The 16,170-nt window shown below is 39.7% G+C and overlaps 2 protein-coding genes across 3 annotated transcripts; both read left to right on the forward strand.

Moving 5' to 3' along the window:
- The first annotated feature begins 808 nt into the window (after positions 1-808).
- LOC116733370 (E3 ubiquitin/ISG15 ligase TRIM25) lies at positions 809-11,154 on the forward strand. Of its 2 annotated transcripts, none has more exons than XM_032584193.1 (8): positions 809-1,160; positions 2,633-3,297; positions 5,045-5,153; positions 6,702-6,797; positions 8,243-8,476; positions 8,747-8,769; positions 9,826-9,971; positions 10,058-11,154. In XM_032584193.1, exons 2-8 carry the CDS (start codon positions 2,669-2,671, stop codon positions 10,351-10,353), a joined length of 1,533 nt encoding a protein of 510 aa, XP_032440084.1. In that variant the 5' UTR covers positions 809-1,160; positions 2,633-2,668; the 3' UTR covers positions 10,354-11,154. The 2 variants fall into 2 exon arrangements, with proteins under 2 accessions (XP_032440084.1, XP_032440085.1); XM_032584194.1 differs by having other exon boundaries at positions 809-1,037.
- Positions 11,155-11,975: 821 nt separating this feature from the next.
- Positions 11,976-16,122, forward strand: mrpl48 (mitochondrial ribosomal protein L48). The gene is made up of 8 exons (XM_032583471.1): positions 11,976-12,159; positions 12,415-12,467; positions 12,597-12,628; positions 12,707-12,792; positions 13,401-13,570; positions 14,734-14,836; positions 14,926-15,015; positions 15,381-16,122. The coding sequence occupies exons 1-8, from the start codon at positions 12,139-12,141 to the stop codon at positions 15,456-15,458; spliced, it is 633 nt and encodes a 210-aa protein (XP_032439362.1). The 5' UTR covers positions 11,976-12,138; the 3' UTR covers positions 15,459-16,122.
- Positions 16,123-16,170: the final 48 nt, after the last annotated feature.

Here is a 16,170-nt window from a genome sequence, read left to right on the forward strand (position 1 = left end):
TGGTGGTTTAAAATGAAATTTCATTGGTTTCTTGGATAGCCCCGTCAAAAATGATGTGAAAATTTTCTTCTTCTTTGAAATTTACTAAGGCGAAGAAAATGCCATTCAGTGTCGAGCTGACATTTTGCGATTGTGACAACCCTTGTTAGTGTGCATTTGTTACTTTCACTTGCTTGGACCAATCTTTTGAACCACTCCATTAAAGTACAAATTAGATGGTAGACTAGTGGTGTCCAAAGTCGGTGTTCTGAGTAGCACAGATAGTTACCTGCGTCCTGCATGATTTAGTAACAACCTTATGTCAATGTTCTTAGGCCTTCTAATGAGCCATCATTTGATCCTGATTTGTTAAAACATGCAGGACAGACTCTGAGAAATGAAACAATATAAAAGCTTTTTTGTACCTTGAGTACCAGGCACATTTTGTGACCGTTGGAAATTACGCTATATTTGATCCAAACGAAGTAAAGTATAACTACACAGGTTCTTTTGAATTCAAAAAAAACTTCTTTAGTCATATGTTCTACTGTTTTCTTACCATTATCAGTCTGTTAAAACACTTGCTTAAGGGGGAAAAAAATATGACACGCAAATTTTACAGTTGGAAAAAAAAAAACCTCAACACTGAACTTGTTCAACAAAACATACGAAGTCATTTGATTCTGATTATTATTACAAAGTTTTAAAAAGTTAAAACGACCTACCTATTTAGATTTCTGGAAAAAAAAAATGGTAAAAACGAATCAACTGACGGTTTGTTGTTTAGATTTCCGAGGGACACTGAATGCGTCCTTTTCCCCGCATCACCCTGTTCTCTGCTTTAGTTTCAGTTCGACGTCCGTCCGTTTGTCCGTGTGCAGGTGTGCGCGTGGACTCGCCGTTTCCCGTTAAATACCGAAAACTCCAGATGGGAAAGCTGACCATCCAGTGGCCGGAGCTTTTACTGGGATAATACTGTAGTGTTTTGGAGACTTTCTGTGAGAGGAAAGGGGGAAGAATCGAGTTTTGGCGTTGACGTGTTAGCCACAGCACGACAGGTGAACCGCGGCTTTCGGATTTCAGACGTTAGCCTTGCCGAGAAACAGACATTTATCGCTCTGGAAACCGGGAGTTCAGCTTTGCTTGGACGCCAGGCTGCTTAAACAGCCTACACTGTAGAGGTATGAAGCCGGGAATGCTTGTTTTTGACTTGTTTCGCTTTAGCTTATCTCGGGTCTCAACAGCGGCACTAATGGAGGATTAGTGGAGCAGGTGCAGAGAGTTGGCTAATTATCGGTTGACTCCAACAGGGTCGTTACGACTCAAATCTGACAGGTTTTAACGGGTTGGTTTCGACTAAATAACGCCATGGCCTGCGTCGCCAGGTGGAGAATCACCAACTAATGTAGAAATATGCCAGAGAACAGCAATCAGTTTTTAGCTAGAGTGAAAAACAACCAGCAGGTCCCAGCTTATCTCCAGGTCATACTTCAGGCATGGCGGCGGCTGTTTACACTAAAGCCATCTCAGCTGACGGCAAAATAAAGCTTAAAAACAGGATTTATTTGATCATATGTGTTTTTTAATTTTTCTCCTTTTTTTTTCCCAAAGAAAGTGAAAATTCTATTTTTTTTTTTTATTGGATGAACAACTAAAACTTCAGGTTAAACTCAGATTTATGATTAAATCCATTTATTTTAAGTCAAGGGAAATCATAAGGTCTTTTTGTTCATCACTTTTGGTTGAACCACTACGTTTGTTTAATTGTGCAAACAAGTTATTAACCTAAATTATTATTATTTTTAAAAAGTTTATTACATTTTTAAATCCCATTTGATCTCGGTCACTTCATGGTTTATCTCCTGGTGGTTAAAATGTATCGTTATCCACAAAGTGGTGGATGAATGCTTAAAAAGAAAGTGTGTGGCTGATTTTCAGGTGCAGGTGGACATTAAACACCGTTTCAGTGGCCCGAAAGTTTAAGATGAAACCAAGGCTCTGTCATCAGCAGGGATAAGAAAAAAAAAATGATAGAAGAGAAATCCTGGGATTGTTTGTAATATCAACAGGAAATCCTGAAACACCGACTCCGAATCAAGCAAAATGGCTGCTGCAGACTCTCTGACTGGAGTTAAATGTTGTTTTAATACCATTAAATCACCAACCCACATGACCAAAATGTACTCACTTTATTTACAGTAGAATCAGCAGGTGGTCTTGGAAACTACGTGTAGTTGGATTGTTTTTCCTTGCTATGAAAGTTCTTGGAGTTTGGAAGGCATTGAGAAATCAACAGAAACTCGCTAAAGCAAGACGAGGGAGGTGTTTAATAACTTTCAGTTCAACAATACTTTGTTTATCCCGTACGGAAACTTAAAGGTCTCGTCTAAGTATCCTCAAAGAGTTATTTGCTTTTGCCGCTCCTTTTTAAAGGAGCAGAGCAGAGAGATGGTGGAGTTGACGATATCTTGAGGGAAATCTTAAAAAGAAAAAATCAGAGTAAAAGGTTAAAAAATGTCGATGCCTTTTGAAGAATCTGTAATCAGAGTAGGTCATTGCAATCCATGGTCTCCATGATCTGAATTCCTCTTTCCACGTCTTCTGAATCTTTCTTTGAACCCTTCCCTCATCCTACTCCTTCTTCTGCCTGCAGGTCTCTCCTCGGGGGGTCCGCTGCCTGAAAAACGCCATGGCCTCCGCCGACTCGGAGCAGTGCAGCGTCCTGCAGGACGAGCTCACCTGCCCGGTGTGCCTCGAAGTATACCGGGACCCGCGCCTGCTCCCTTGCGGACACAACTTCTGCAAGATCTGCCTCGACCGGCTGAGGCGGCAGGCGGAGCGAGGCCGCGTCCGCTGTCCGGAGTGCCGGGAAAACCACCAGTGCGGCACCAACTTCCAGAAAAACTTCAAGCTAGCCAACATCGCCGACGACTACCTCCGCAGGCGGAGGGCCATGGCAGCGGCCTCCTCCGCTTTAAAGTCCCAGGAACCGCTTTCGTTCTCCGCAGCACAGCTAGCCAAGACCATCTTCGCCGTTCAGTGCGACTACTGCCCCGCAGCAGCCGCCGGCGCCTCAGGATTCAGCTCCTTTGGGGACAAGTCCTCTACTAGTGCTGGTCTTTCTCAGGAAGGCAAAGACAAGCAGGACTCCGCTTCGTCAACGCTGGCGGTCAAGACGTGCCTGAAGTGCGAGGTGTCCATGTGCCAGGAGCACCTGAAGCCGCACCTGGAGCTGCCGGCGTTCCGGGAGCATGTTCTCGCAGACCCAATGCTGGACTTCTGGAAGAGGAAGTGCCTGGATCACGACGAAGTCTACAGGTAGGAGTCGGATGTTACAGTCAGTGCTCTCTTCTTCTTTTTTTAAGTTCTTAATTTTAGAATGAAACTGCAAAAAAACTGTAATCCATTCCCTTCTAATCATAAAACGAAAAGAGTGTATTTGAAGTAGAGCTGGGCAATAAATTGATTTCACGAACATGTATAATTTAGAAATGACGGCTTGCAAGGTGCAGGAACAGCGCAGTTGCTGTGGACCCCCCACACTCAGTTCAATGTGTCAACCATAAACCTAGCTTAGTCCATCTTTATGTTTAAGTAAGGTTTTTTATGTGACTGTCACAAACAAACAATGCTTAGTCTGGGGGTGGGGCAAGCAAAGCCTGGTGGCCCGCCAGGCTTATAATACACTTGGGGAAAACACTGGATTTTATCCATGAATTGAATTTTGGGTGTTTTGAATATTTCTTTTTTGTAGAATTTTTTTTTTTTTACCACAAATGGTTTCCTAGTATTTTCATACTTCTCAGTGACATCCACATCACCATCTTGTTTGACGAACGTGTTATACAGCTTCCATTTATTTGGAATATAAGGCTTACTCTAACTTTTTTTTCCCCCCTAGAATAGTCAATGTTACAATAAAATACAGTTGAAATAATACAAGATTAAAGTCTTAACATTTACGAGAATCGAGAAGTAATTTTATGAGAACTCAACACAAAAAAATAGTTATCCAAGCACTTTTCTCGTAATTTTCAGACATTCTTCTGTTGTTTTTGTTTTGTTTTTTTTTAGCAAAGAAGGTGAATCAGTATGAGGAAAAAAATTGTAGATTTTATTTTTGAGCCATATCACCCAGCTCTAATTTTAACACATTCCTTAGGAGGAACGTTCTCCAACATATGAGCCGTTTCCCATGGTTACGTCTTATGTAACCATGGGAAACTACTTGTATGTTTCAGGTTTTCAATATTTAGTTTGGCGGCAGTAGATAAATGATGATATTGGACATGACCTTCAGTTCAATGGATAATTCAATATGAAGTGGGTTCAACCAGATGAGGATTGAGTTCGGCGCGTTTGTGAAGCATTTGCTGATATTCTCATTTTTAAAGTTGAGTTTTCTGTTAAACAGCGGATCATCTGTAATGTCATGGTTGGTGCCATGTTGTTATTTGAGAAAACGCTTTCTCAGAGTGCCGGGCGGTGTCCAGAACAAAGTTGTTTTGTGTTACTGTCGCACCTAAACCCACAGGTCTTCTGACAAGTAAACAGACAACCTGCTGCAAATTCTCACTTTTACAATCACAGCAAACATATCTACTGCGAAACGGAATCAGAAGGATTTCATGTTTTCCGGTCTCAAGAAAGTTACTAATGGTTCAATAATGGCATAGTTTCACATAAGCATCAGAATAATACTGTCACATGTTACGATTCTTAATGTTTCATCTATGATTGCAGCACGTTTTGTTGGTCGTTGTGATTGAAATGGATTTCAAAGGTTTTTGCCACAATTGTTTGCTTTTGTGAAATTAACATTTGTTTGGAAACTGTAGTCGGATATTGTGAAGTTAAAACGTGGTGTTCAAAGATTTCTCTTGAAATTTCTGTATATACGTTTTTCAATTTAAGGAAATATTTTTTTTAATGACGAGAAAGAAATGTCACATTTTCTTCCCCAACTCTGTTTTTCCTCCTTATTTCCTCAGCTTTTCTACAGAAATGTTGCTTCTCCCCTCACAGTAATCAGATTATATATATTTTATTTCCTGTCATTCTCCAGATATTATTGCATGGATGACAAGATGTGTGTTTGCAACGCCTGCACCATAGAGGGAGGACACTCAGGACACACCATCAAGACCCTGAAGAACACCATGAAGGATCAGAAGGTACCAACAGAACCTTCTAGTTTTATCCCTTCTGCTGACTTCAAGTCCACCACAATCACTTCATGCTGTTTCCAGTACAACAGTAATAATAACAAAAAGTCAGAATTAAAATCTACTGACTGCTTTAAGATTTTGTTTCAGAAGAAAATAAACCGTTAAACATATTTATCAAATAATTGACCACTTATGTCGGCTCTAACCACTGAAACCGATCGGCTGGTTTACACATGTGACCAGCAGTGCAGTGGCGCTGAGTCGCTGTTTCTAAGCCACCCAAAAATGAGGAAAACTGTCTGATCAGTTTTATTTAGTGCTGCACACTTCCTCCTCTCACTCTTTCAGCTGGAGTTTCCTGAAATGTAGAAAATATGAAAAAAAAACTTCTAACACAATGTCTGTCACATTTGGTCATATTTTAACATTTGATTACATTAATGTAAAGGTTTATATTGTCTAGGAAAGTAGCTAGTTTGTTTTTAGGTGTGTTTTTTCCCCCTTTATCTCTACAGGACATTAACCTGTTGATGCTCAATAAATTCAGTGCCTTTTTCTTTGTTTAGTTTGTGATTAAATGCCTCAGTTTGAGTAATTTACTTAACCACATTTTAGTTATTGTCTTTCAGACTTATTCAAATATTTCAAGGAAGGAAAGTTTCACATTAAATTCAGTCATAATGGAACTTTTGGTTCTTATTCTGTCTGATTTTGAAAAGCCAACGATAACAATGCTTTAAGGAATCCAAGTGTAGAAGACGAACCATCATCACGACGAGTAGAGTGATCTAGATCTTCTCTGAAAACTGGAAGCCAGTTTCTGCACTTAGTTGGTTTCTGATTAGTGGAGCCTCAAATTATAAGATTCAATTACTAATCAGTTTTAGGTTAAAATTTTGAAGTCAAATGTACTGGATGTTACACAATCTCCAGAAAAAACATAGAAGGCTGAGTGTGGAAAATGTGTCAGATTTTGAAATTAAAAACAAAAATGCATAGAAGAGCTGTGACAAACTAGAAATCTGTTTATAAGCAGCCAGAATCAATTTTCTTTCAGATTTACTTCAACCAAGGCAAATGTATAGAATCCACATGAATGAATAATAAGTATAGTTAGAGAATGAAAGGACAGTCATGTGACTTTGTCTGGCTTCTCTGGGTGTTAAAGCCACTTCCTGTTCTTTGTTTCCTATTAACAATGCCACATAGAGAGGAGATGCTTCCAGTCTACTGCTGTGGAGACAACAAGAAGCAGAAATGTCACAAATTCACTTAAAAATGTAGCTTAATAAGCCACCAAAAACCTGCAGACATGGCCTTGTTCCAAACATTGAATACATGTACTATTATTTCAGAATATAGTTTTGTTATGGACACCATTTTTTTTTTTATTAGTTGCGTCACATGAATGTTTTAGGAGCTCCAGAGACCAAATTGAATTCTAATTATTATTATTTTCTTTATGTAGGTATTGTCATCTTGCTGCTTGCACAACATGCCAGTAATTTCTGCAGTATAACTTGAATTGAACCCCTCCATGTTGCTGTCCTCTAGAGCGTGATGGACAAACAGCTGTACAGGCTGGAGAGGAAGAACAGCCTGGCAGAGAGGAAGCTGCAGGAGCAGAAAGAGAAGGAGAGACAAAATAAGGTAAAACGCAACAATCCGACCTGTTCAGCTGGATTTAACTGCTGTTTTCATGACACCCCTGGGTTGGGATTATGTTCTCTGATATGACTTTGGGTCACAGAAACAAAATCAAGTCGCCTTACATTTGACATTTTCCGTGTTAAACTACCTGAACCATTACAAAAATTCTTCCATCTGAAAACATCAAAATAAAAGCTTTTTTTTTTTTTTACTTCACTGTGCCGCGTTCAATTTGTTGTAACATATACATCAAATTGGGAAATCTGTTCATTTAGAATCAATAGCTGCTTTTAAATGTACCTTTAGAAAATGGTTTCCTAATATTAAGAAATTCTCCAGGCCAAACCATTAACCTATATCAGTTAATCAATCAAGTTTATTTCTATAGCACATTTCAGCAACAAGGCAGTACAAAGTGCTTTGGATCGTAAAAACACAAACGTATTAAGCCATAACAGGGTTTCCCCCATTGTATGATTTTGTTTTTGTTATTGTTGTTGTTTTTTTGTTGTTTTTTTTAAAGCCAGACTGCAAGCATCTCTTTTGTGGTGAGCATTTTTCTGGAGCTATGGACAGGACACTTTGGAGCGCGTCTGGTTCAGAAGCTCATTCCAAACCATCTCCAATACATACAGAACAGAAAACATTAAAGAGAATGCCAGGTTGTGTTAATCCATTTATATTCTAAACAGAGGAGCTGACAGTTTATCTTGAAGAAATAAAGATGCAGAAGTTAAATAGCAAGTTTCATTGGTTGCTACACAACCAATGAGGACGCGGCTCTGCCGCTGCAAGGTTTTAACAAATGAAGCTGGAAGATGTTACCCTCTCGCACCTAGAAGGAGAGCGGCGCTCAGGAGGAACGCTGTAAATGCAAGATCTGTTTTGGGGAAGCAAAACCACACAAAATAAATCCCTGTAGAAGCGCAACGTCCGGACCGCGCACAGGGTAAAAAGCACGTAGGATTCAATTGATTGACTGAACTGGCACAGGTGAGGCACTTAAGCACTTCACCTTAAGTGGAGTCATTTATTATAAATGATTGGGGTCACAGTCAGTGGTTTTTGTCACTATGGAGAAAAAGATGCATTTATCTGCCCTATGTGTGATGGGACCTGGATTCACTGTTCAACTAGGTGAATATTAACTAAACTGCATAAAAAATTCAGGTGAACAGACTTTAACATGATTATAATGTGATGCAAAAAAAATCGTTCATGACGGATTTTTTTTTTATTTTTATGCTGTCCATCAGAAAATAAAGTCTAGCTCTGCCTCCGATGTACCTTCAATTAGATCAAACATGGGCTTGATTTAGTAACTTTTATCATGGAATTTTGTGTTCTGTAACATCAGAGTGACGTCCATAATGACAGTATTTTGTACATTTTTCCTCTGAAACTGAGTTTGTACCTCTGTCCTTCCCGTCTGGTGTCTCATCCAGAAGTTCAGGGAGGACGCAGAGCAGTGCCTGACGCTCCTGGAGGACGAGATGAAGACCAGAGTGCAGCGCTTCATCGTCACACTGAGAGAATTCACTCGCACCCAGTGCGAGATCAACAGCTCGGCCATTCAGAAGAACATCTCCAGGATCTGTCAGGACCAGGTGCGCCTCGACGAGGTGCGCTGCAGCATCGAAAGCCTCGTGCAGGAGAGCGACCCCTTCCGCTTTGTGGAGGTAAGCACTTCTCACAAAGACATCGCTGCTTATGGCGCTTTGTACCCTAGCTTGTTCCAACGCAACACCTGCTGGTAATGATTTTAAATTTGAACGTACTAATGTTAAAACAGTTGGCTTGGAGAAAAAAAAGGGATCTTTATTTGAATTAAAAAAAGAAACTATAACGAAAAGTTGAGACCCATTTGAATTAATTTTCTGTTGATATGCATAACTTGTGTCTAACTTTGTTCATGTTCTGTGTTTCTGAATGTTTTGTCTTGATTTTAGGCATATAAAACCACAGGAAAACAGTAAGTACCAATTTCATCTTTATTATTTATTGGTGGATCTTTAATTTGATCTGTTTGATGTCATACAATGGAATTGTTTTTGTACTTTCAAACTAAATACAAGGAGCTATCTATGTCGTAGCTTTGGTCTTCATAAATTCAGTGTAGTGATGGACTTTGTCTATCACTCCAAACACTTTCTTTATTCCTTTCACAACCTGATTTGACTCATTTTGTGCCGTTGACGAGTTAATGTGTAGACTTATCGATGTCTTCATTAAATACCAGTAAACATGTTTTATTTCTAAAACATCTTCCAGATAAAAATCAGTTCTCTACAAGAAAATTAAAGAGTGATAAAAAGACCAATATTTCAAGTTAAGCTTGGGAATCTTGAATTAAAACAGTGAAACTTAATATCTCCATTACAAAAGTGTGTATCTGTCTTGAGTCTCAATAGTGTCATTATGCTCCTGCAGCTCTTTCTACAGATCTGATGCTGTAGCTTTTACAGTTTCATCTCTAGCTGTTGTTGGCTGCCAAGGATATTTTCTGGACGTGTCAAAATTCCAAGGCAGTAGAATTGTAACTCTTCAGTGTTGACATATCCTGCACATGTGTGCATTCAGTGTCGTATTTAGACATGTTTGTGTTGTTTCGAGAATAGGAAAAAGATTTTCAATTGCTTTAGTTCGTTTGACGTTGCAGTGTGAAAGAGAACCCACACCAGCTGAAAATGTAACAGATGTTACAACTTTGGTCCCCAGTCCAACAGAGTCTGGTGTGAAAACACTCAAAGGTTCAGACTTGTATTGCGGTCTAAACAAGACTTTAGACTTCGAGTTGAATCACAGTCCCACGGACGTCCTCTCCAAAACAGGAATACTTTATGAACCTGACAGGACTCAAGTTAATCAGGATAATGGTGGCGTGTATGTTCGACTTGAATTGTTTATGAGTCTGTATATTGTTGCCACCACGTTACACAAGATCTATAAATCACCTTTAAACAGGCTCTACCTCATACTTGCGAATCATTGAAATGTCTCCTTACTGTAACTATTTTCTTTATGATAGGTGCCGTAGACAGCTAAGGAAAAATATGTTCTACCCCGAGTACGTCGAAATGGACACGGAGATCCTCGGAATAAGGATGGAGGAGGAAATGACCAAATTTCTCGACGATCTACCTTGTCACATCGTCACTGCCATCAACTCCTTATGTGAGTTTTTATTTTATTTTTTTAGACGTTCAATACATTCCAAACGTGTAGAAAATCACTTTGCTTTGAACCCGACCGACCCTCAGGTAGTCTTTCTGACCACGAGGAGGAGGAGGAACACGAGGACAACGAGGAAGAGGCGGCCGAGGATGAGGACGACGACGATGAAGACGAACTGGAGGACAGCAGCGAAGAGGAAATGAGGAGCGACGAAGAGGAAGAAGAAGTGCACGACGACCACATAAACCTATGGGAGGACGATGAAGGGGAGGAGGAGGAGGATGGAGAGGAGGAGGAAGGGGAGGAGGATGAGGATGAAGATGAAGACAATGAGGATGTAGAGGAAGAGGAGGAGGACGATGAGGAAGAGCGAGGGGTTTAAGTGAAGCGATTAGCCGTGGTAGGACCAGATGTTTGAACGTTTCCTCCCACTGGGTCCACTTGAAGCTAACTGCACTGACAACCCAATGCTAAACTGTGATGCTACCGCTAAGCTACATCAAAGTGCTTTATATCAGAGATTCACTGTAAATAAAAACCTGGCTCACATCAAAAACATGAATGTACCATGACAGAATATGTACTAAACCTTTGCATGGCTGCACTGCTCCATTTTCTATCGCGTTGATAAATATTTTACTAAATCCAATAGATTTCCCTGAAAGGCAACCGTAGACTTGCCTGATAAGAAATTAATGTTTATTCATTTGAAGAAAAGGCATTTAATTGCTTCCTTTCAGTTCACTTTGTCAGCATATTTGGTTTCTCAAGGAAAAGTGAACACAAAACCTCTGGCCTGGTGTTTGAACAAGCTGTGTGTGTGGGTGTGTGTGTGTGTGTGTGTGGTGCCGTTTTATGCATTACAAGTTAAAGTGTGTGTGTGGCAGCGAGGGGAAGTATTGCAATGTGATAAGTTTACATAGATGGCGGAAAAAGTAAGGCTTTAAAAGCAGCGCTTGCATTGTATAAATAATTGTCAAATGTTTCTATGCACACTTCATACGTGAATTTTAAAGGAGCAGTTTTAGATCGTATCAAATTTTGCACTTTAACAGTCAAATATTCCAGGCTGATCAGAACATCTTTGTACTAAAGGTTTTTTTTTTCCTGATTGTGATTGTAAGGGGCCAAATTAAGATAAGATGTACATATTCTTAATAAAGTCTGAATTTAATATTTCAAATGATGTTGCTTGTCTGACACGGAGCATCAAGTTCACTCCACAACAAGAATGTCTTTTTTTTTTTTTTTTTCAAATGCTAGCAGCTAACAATAGATTGTCATCAGAAAACATCAGCATAGTCCATTAATAACTGAATGAGAGCATATGTTTTATTTAGGACATTATTAAATATTTATTTATTCGGATCTGACTGTCCAGTATGATGGTCAGGAGCAACCCAGTCCAGTCTGCACTATAAGTGCATTGCAATAAATCAGTCATTAAACACAGTAATTCACTTAAAAAGGGGAAGTCATCTAGATCACCGACACACAAATAAATGGTAAATAAACTGTGGCTTCCTTTTAACGGAACCCCAAAATGTCTGTCTACAGAAATATTAGTTTGGAGTCGTCATGGAGACTGCTGAGTTGATTCCTTTCAGAAGAGGGAAACATTTCACCAAGAATCCGTTCTGAGATGAACCATGTCTGGTTTTGCTTTAACGAAGCCTTCAATCAAGACTGAACTGACATTTTCTAATTTAATTTGATGAATGATGGTATTTCAGGAAGGGTTGAATAAGAGATTTGTAACCTGTAATTATTCAAGAAAATATATTTTGTTAGAGATATTTATATATATATTGAAGGCTTGACTTGAATGCACCATGGGGCTGTGAGAAGGCGCAGCTGGGGGAGAAACACCATAGACATGAATACGTTATTATATTAATTATTAACGAACATATTATTATTATTCGTATGAATTCCTGTCTATGGAGAAAACACTGACGGAGGAACGTACCACACCGGAACCCTTTTAATTATTACTCTATTCGACGGACCGAAAATACGACGTTCCGACTTCCTGTGTGTGCTTCCGTTTTCATCAAGTGTAGTAAAAATGCGTGTTTAGGAGTATTTTTGTGTTTTTGGTGGTTGAGCTGAAGTTGTCAGTTTTACTGTGACTCGCGCAGTGTGTTTTCAACACAGTGGAGACAAAATGAATCACATATTCCGAAAGGTAAGGCTAAATGGGAGCTTTTCGTGCTAGCTGTTAGCTTTTAACCAGAGGTCATAACCTAGCGGAGCTCTGCTGTTTAATACCAAAAATTATTTTTGGGCACATATGTTGCTCTTTTATGTTCTGAGTATACTAATGTAACGCTTGGTCTTTTTGTATTTAAAAAAAAATGTAGTTTATATATTTAAATATATCACCAACATTTCTAAGGTTGGTATAAGGTGTGTGAAAACCCTCGTTTTTCATTATACCCAGTTGCAAGTGACTTTCCCACAGCAGGCATCCATCCTGAATCAGTCGTTATGCAGGTATGTCTTTACGTTGCCTTTTAATGTTATCATTTGATCTAATGGCTGACTCCCTCTGGTGGTTGAAAGCTGCAACTTAACCAGCAGCTATCATGTTTCTGATTGATTTTTATCCTGTAATCTTTGCAGAGCCACACCATCCATTCAGCATCCGATGTGGTGTGAGTACAAAACCTTAGAAGCATTGCTTCTCCACACTGTTCGTGTCGATATGTTTTTGAGTTTTTGTTTTGTTTCAGGTACTGCATCTATAAATGAAAGACAATACAGAGACATGCCGACTCACGGGATTGGAAGGTGGAGGCATTTGTTACCCAAACAGGCAGTAAGTCTCCAAAACTCTGCTTTGACACAAAGTCAAGCGTATTAAAATACAATCATATACTGTGTTTTAGCATTCATCAGGCAAGATTTGAGGATTTATCTCTGCGGTCAGAGTGAGGTTTTAGCTTTCTTTGACACATAGTCTACAGTCATTGGGTAGACATTAGGATTAATGTTTTCTCATCTCAACATGTGTCAAGTCCAAGTCCAATGTGACTTGACCTAAAAGTCAAGCTTATTTGTGTAGCAATTTACAGCAACAAGGAATCATAAAAACACCATACACTCACAAATTGATGGCTGTATGACAAAAAGTAATAAATATTACATTTAGTCAAATGTCACCAAATACGTTGATCAATGTTTTCACTACTAATCAAAGGCTACTCTCAATAGGTGGGTTTGTAGCCTTGATTTAAAGGAAATCAGTGTATCAGCACCTTTCACACTTTTTAGACCAAATTCGTCTCTCTCAAATTCTTCCTGAAGAGTAGAAGGTGCCGAAGCATATCTCGATGTTGGCTATTGATCTTCTTAAGCCACACCATGTGTCATTATAAAACACCTGATATGCTTTAATTCATGAAGCCGTTTTGTGTTTTTGTTCAGGCCAAGAAGAAGAAAGACAGAAACCAGCAAAAGGAGCTGGTTTCAGCGACCGACACGGCGTACGGGACTCTGAACGTGAAGGTGTCCGGTTACGACATGACCGTGGTGGAGCATTACTCCCAGTACATCCACAACCTCTGCAACCGGCTCAACATCAAAGTGGCAGAAAGGTGACGGTCAGCAGGAGAACGCTGCGGTGCAGCTACAGCCTCAGTCAGAAGTTCATATAGATCAGGGGTCTCAAACTCCAGTCCTCGAGGGCCGCAGTCCTGCAACTTTTAGATGTGCCTCTGCTGCACCACACCTGAATAGAATAACTAGGTCATTAGCAAGGCTCGAGAACTGATCTACACAAGGAGGAGGTAATTAAGCCATTTCATTCCAGTGTTTTGTACCTGTGGCACATCTAAAAACTGTAGGACAGCGGCCCTTGAGGACTGGAGTTTGAGACCCCTGATATAGATCATCACGGATATGAGAGCCATCTCAAAAAACATAAGTTTGAGTTGAGCATGGATTTCCTCCCATGAACCAGAAGTTTTATACAGCACTTGTACAGTCCCCTCCAGTCCCCAACATGTTGGGTTTGACAAAATAAATAAAAATAGAGCAACTTTTTGCTTTTATTTCTATATGTAGAATAATGCCTCAGAAGATGGCATTATTTATAAAAGAATACCAAATTCAACAGAAGCAGCAGTTTTTACTCAAAGCTGACCCGAAAACAACCTCCAGAGGGCGGTAGTGAGGCTATCACGGTCCGCTGTGTAAACCTAAGCGATGCAAAGTCTTAACGAAATGATCTGAAATGCACAACCTCATCCGTGAAGCAGAGCGGAGTGTGTATGCACACCCTTAAAAACATGTTGATTTGTCAACAATGGTCAACTCCATGACCTGTTGAACAAGAAGGTCAAGTTCTGACCGGATATTTGACCACTGCTGTAACCAGAAGTGGTCAGAGACATTTGAGCTGACGGGTTTTCTAGAACTATAAAAACTAAAAAGCCGATTGAAAATGTATGGGATATGTCTCAAATCACCACATTTAAAAGAACTCAATCATTTCTGTCAAGAAAAGTTATCAAATATAAGTGCCAAATCAGGCTATTTAAAGAGATCGATATGTTGCTGAAACATCAGGTAGATGTTGTATATATGAAACCACCAAAAGCAGTGAACAGATGTCCATCGAAAGTTTATGTTCAATCCAAATAAATTGGCTGAATGTGGAGCAATGAGTTAAACTGCTAAATAAGTTGTTGTGTATATCTCAAATAATGTACCAAACATAAACACAGTAATATTTTCCTTTTATGTCCTCGACTCACAGCTATGCTTTGCCGACCAAGAGCACAGAAGTGTTGCTAATGCACGAACAAGGCAACAAAACGTACGTGGACGGCGTCCTGAAGACCCACCAGCGCGTCGTCCAGGTCTTTCTAAAAGCCTCCTAAGCTGCGGGTTTGATTAGATCCCGGTTAACATTGTGGAAGTTGATGGAACGTGTTGTTTCTGTGTTTAGTTGAGTAGTTTGAACGCCTCGCTGTGTCCCGTCTTCGTGGACGTTATTCTGAAGAACCAACCGGAGGGAGTTCAGCTCTCGGTGCAGGAGGTGAGTCAGATCTGATCCTGGATCTTACATGGTGTTGGTATGATCGGGATTCGTTTGTTCATATCATTCCATATAGCTGCATACGTCCTGTAAAGTGTGTTTAGATAACATTTGACTTGGTACTTTATAAATAAGCTGAACTGAATAAGCAGAATCACCAAAGTGAGACATTTGTTGCATTATTGATATGCATTTCAGTTTTTTTATGAACGTGAAAGTCTTTTCTGCGCTTCTCTGACGGTGAGATGCAGAGATTTGTTTTTAGAATTTTCCCTTGAGTAATAGAAATCGACAGCAATGAATGCAACAACTGTAAAACAAAAATTATTTGTAACATTCCACTTCTGTTTTTTCCCCTCTCTCAGCACACAGAGGCAGATTATCAGGCGCGCTTTAAGGCACGTCCAGAACTGGAGGGGCTCATCGCTCAGATCAACCAATGAGATGCTCTCAAGATTCCTGCAACCTGTATTGTCATACATATGAGCAGAGAAGCTGTAGAGAAATGTTGTTTTTGTTTTTTTGTGCGTCTTTTAGAAATAAAACTGTTTGGGAACAGACCAAGATGAAGATGTTGTGCTGCAGTTTTATGTGTTCCTATTATTATTTTTCATCAGTTCAATGTGGCTGTAAATGGTCAGAGGTTTTGCTTGCTTACAGTAGATATGAATGTGTCAGTCAGAAACAAGCATTTTAAATTAGCTGAATTTATTACCTTTTTTTTTTTATTCTGGTCATACTGACCGCTTAAATTGCTTTACACCAGCGCAACGTTCAGTCAACGGCACCATCACATGCAGGCAACCTGGGGTTAAATCTCTTTACAAGAACACATCCTCATGTGGCAGCAGGATGATGGAATCAAAAAGTAAGTTGGCCTTAAATACGTTAATCACAGGAAATAAATTTTGTCGTGGCAGAACTATTTAATGTCAGGTAAAAGTTTGAGTCGCATGCAAATATCTCCATTTTGTTGCATGTCTTGAGGTGGCTAACTCAAATCACCTCAAGCTAACAAGTAATATATTCTTGCTGGCTTTGTTGCCTCCGTTATGGGCACCAGTTTGCTGGACGACGTTCGTCTGACTTCTGCTACGAGGCTGGTTTTAAAAAAAAACAACAACTTTTAAGCTTGGCACAATGGGGGGTTTATGC

The sequence above is a fragment of the Xiphophorus hellerii genome, chromosome 14 (assembly GCF_003331165.1).
Source record: "Xiphophorus hellerii strain 12219 chromosome 14, Xiphophorus_hellerii-4.1, whole genome shotgun sequence".
NCBI lineage: Eukaryota > Metazoa > Chordata > Actinopteri > Cyprinodontiformes > Poeciliidae > Xiphophorus > Xiphophorus hellerii.

Excerpts from the sequence above, each read along its gene's own strand:
- LOC116733370 (XM_032584193.1), top strand. The coding sequence starts at position 2,669 with ATGGCCTCCGCCGACTCGGAGCAGTGCAGCGTCCTGCAGGACGAGCTC. Across the intron at positions 6,798-8,242 it reads AGAAGGAGAGACAAAATAAG|AAGTTCAGGGAGGACGCAGA; the intron begins GTAAAACGCAAC and ends TGTCTCATCCAG. Across the intron at positions 8,770-9,825 it reads TATAAAACCACAGGAAAACA|GTGCCGTAGACAGCTAAGGA; the intron begins GTAAGTACCAAT and ends TCTTTATGATAG.
- mrpl48 (XM_032583471.1), top strand. The coding sequence starts at position 12,139 with ATGAATCACATATTCCGAAAG. Across the intron at positions 12,629-12,706 it reads CATTCAGCATCCGATGTGGT|GTACTGCATCTATAAATGAA; the intron begins GTGAGTACAAAA and ends GTTTTGTTTCAG. Across the intron at positions 14,837-14,925 it reads CCCACCAGCGCGTCGTCCAG|TTGAGTAGTTTGAACGCCTC; the intron begins GTCTTTCTAAAA and ends TTCTGTGTTTAG.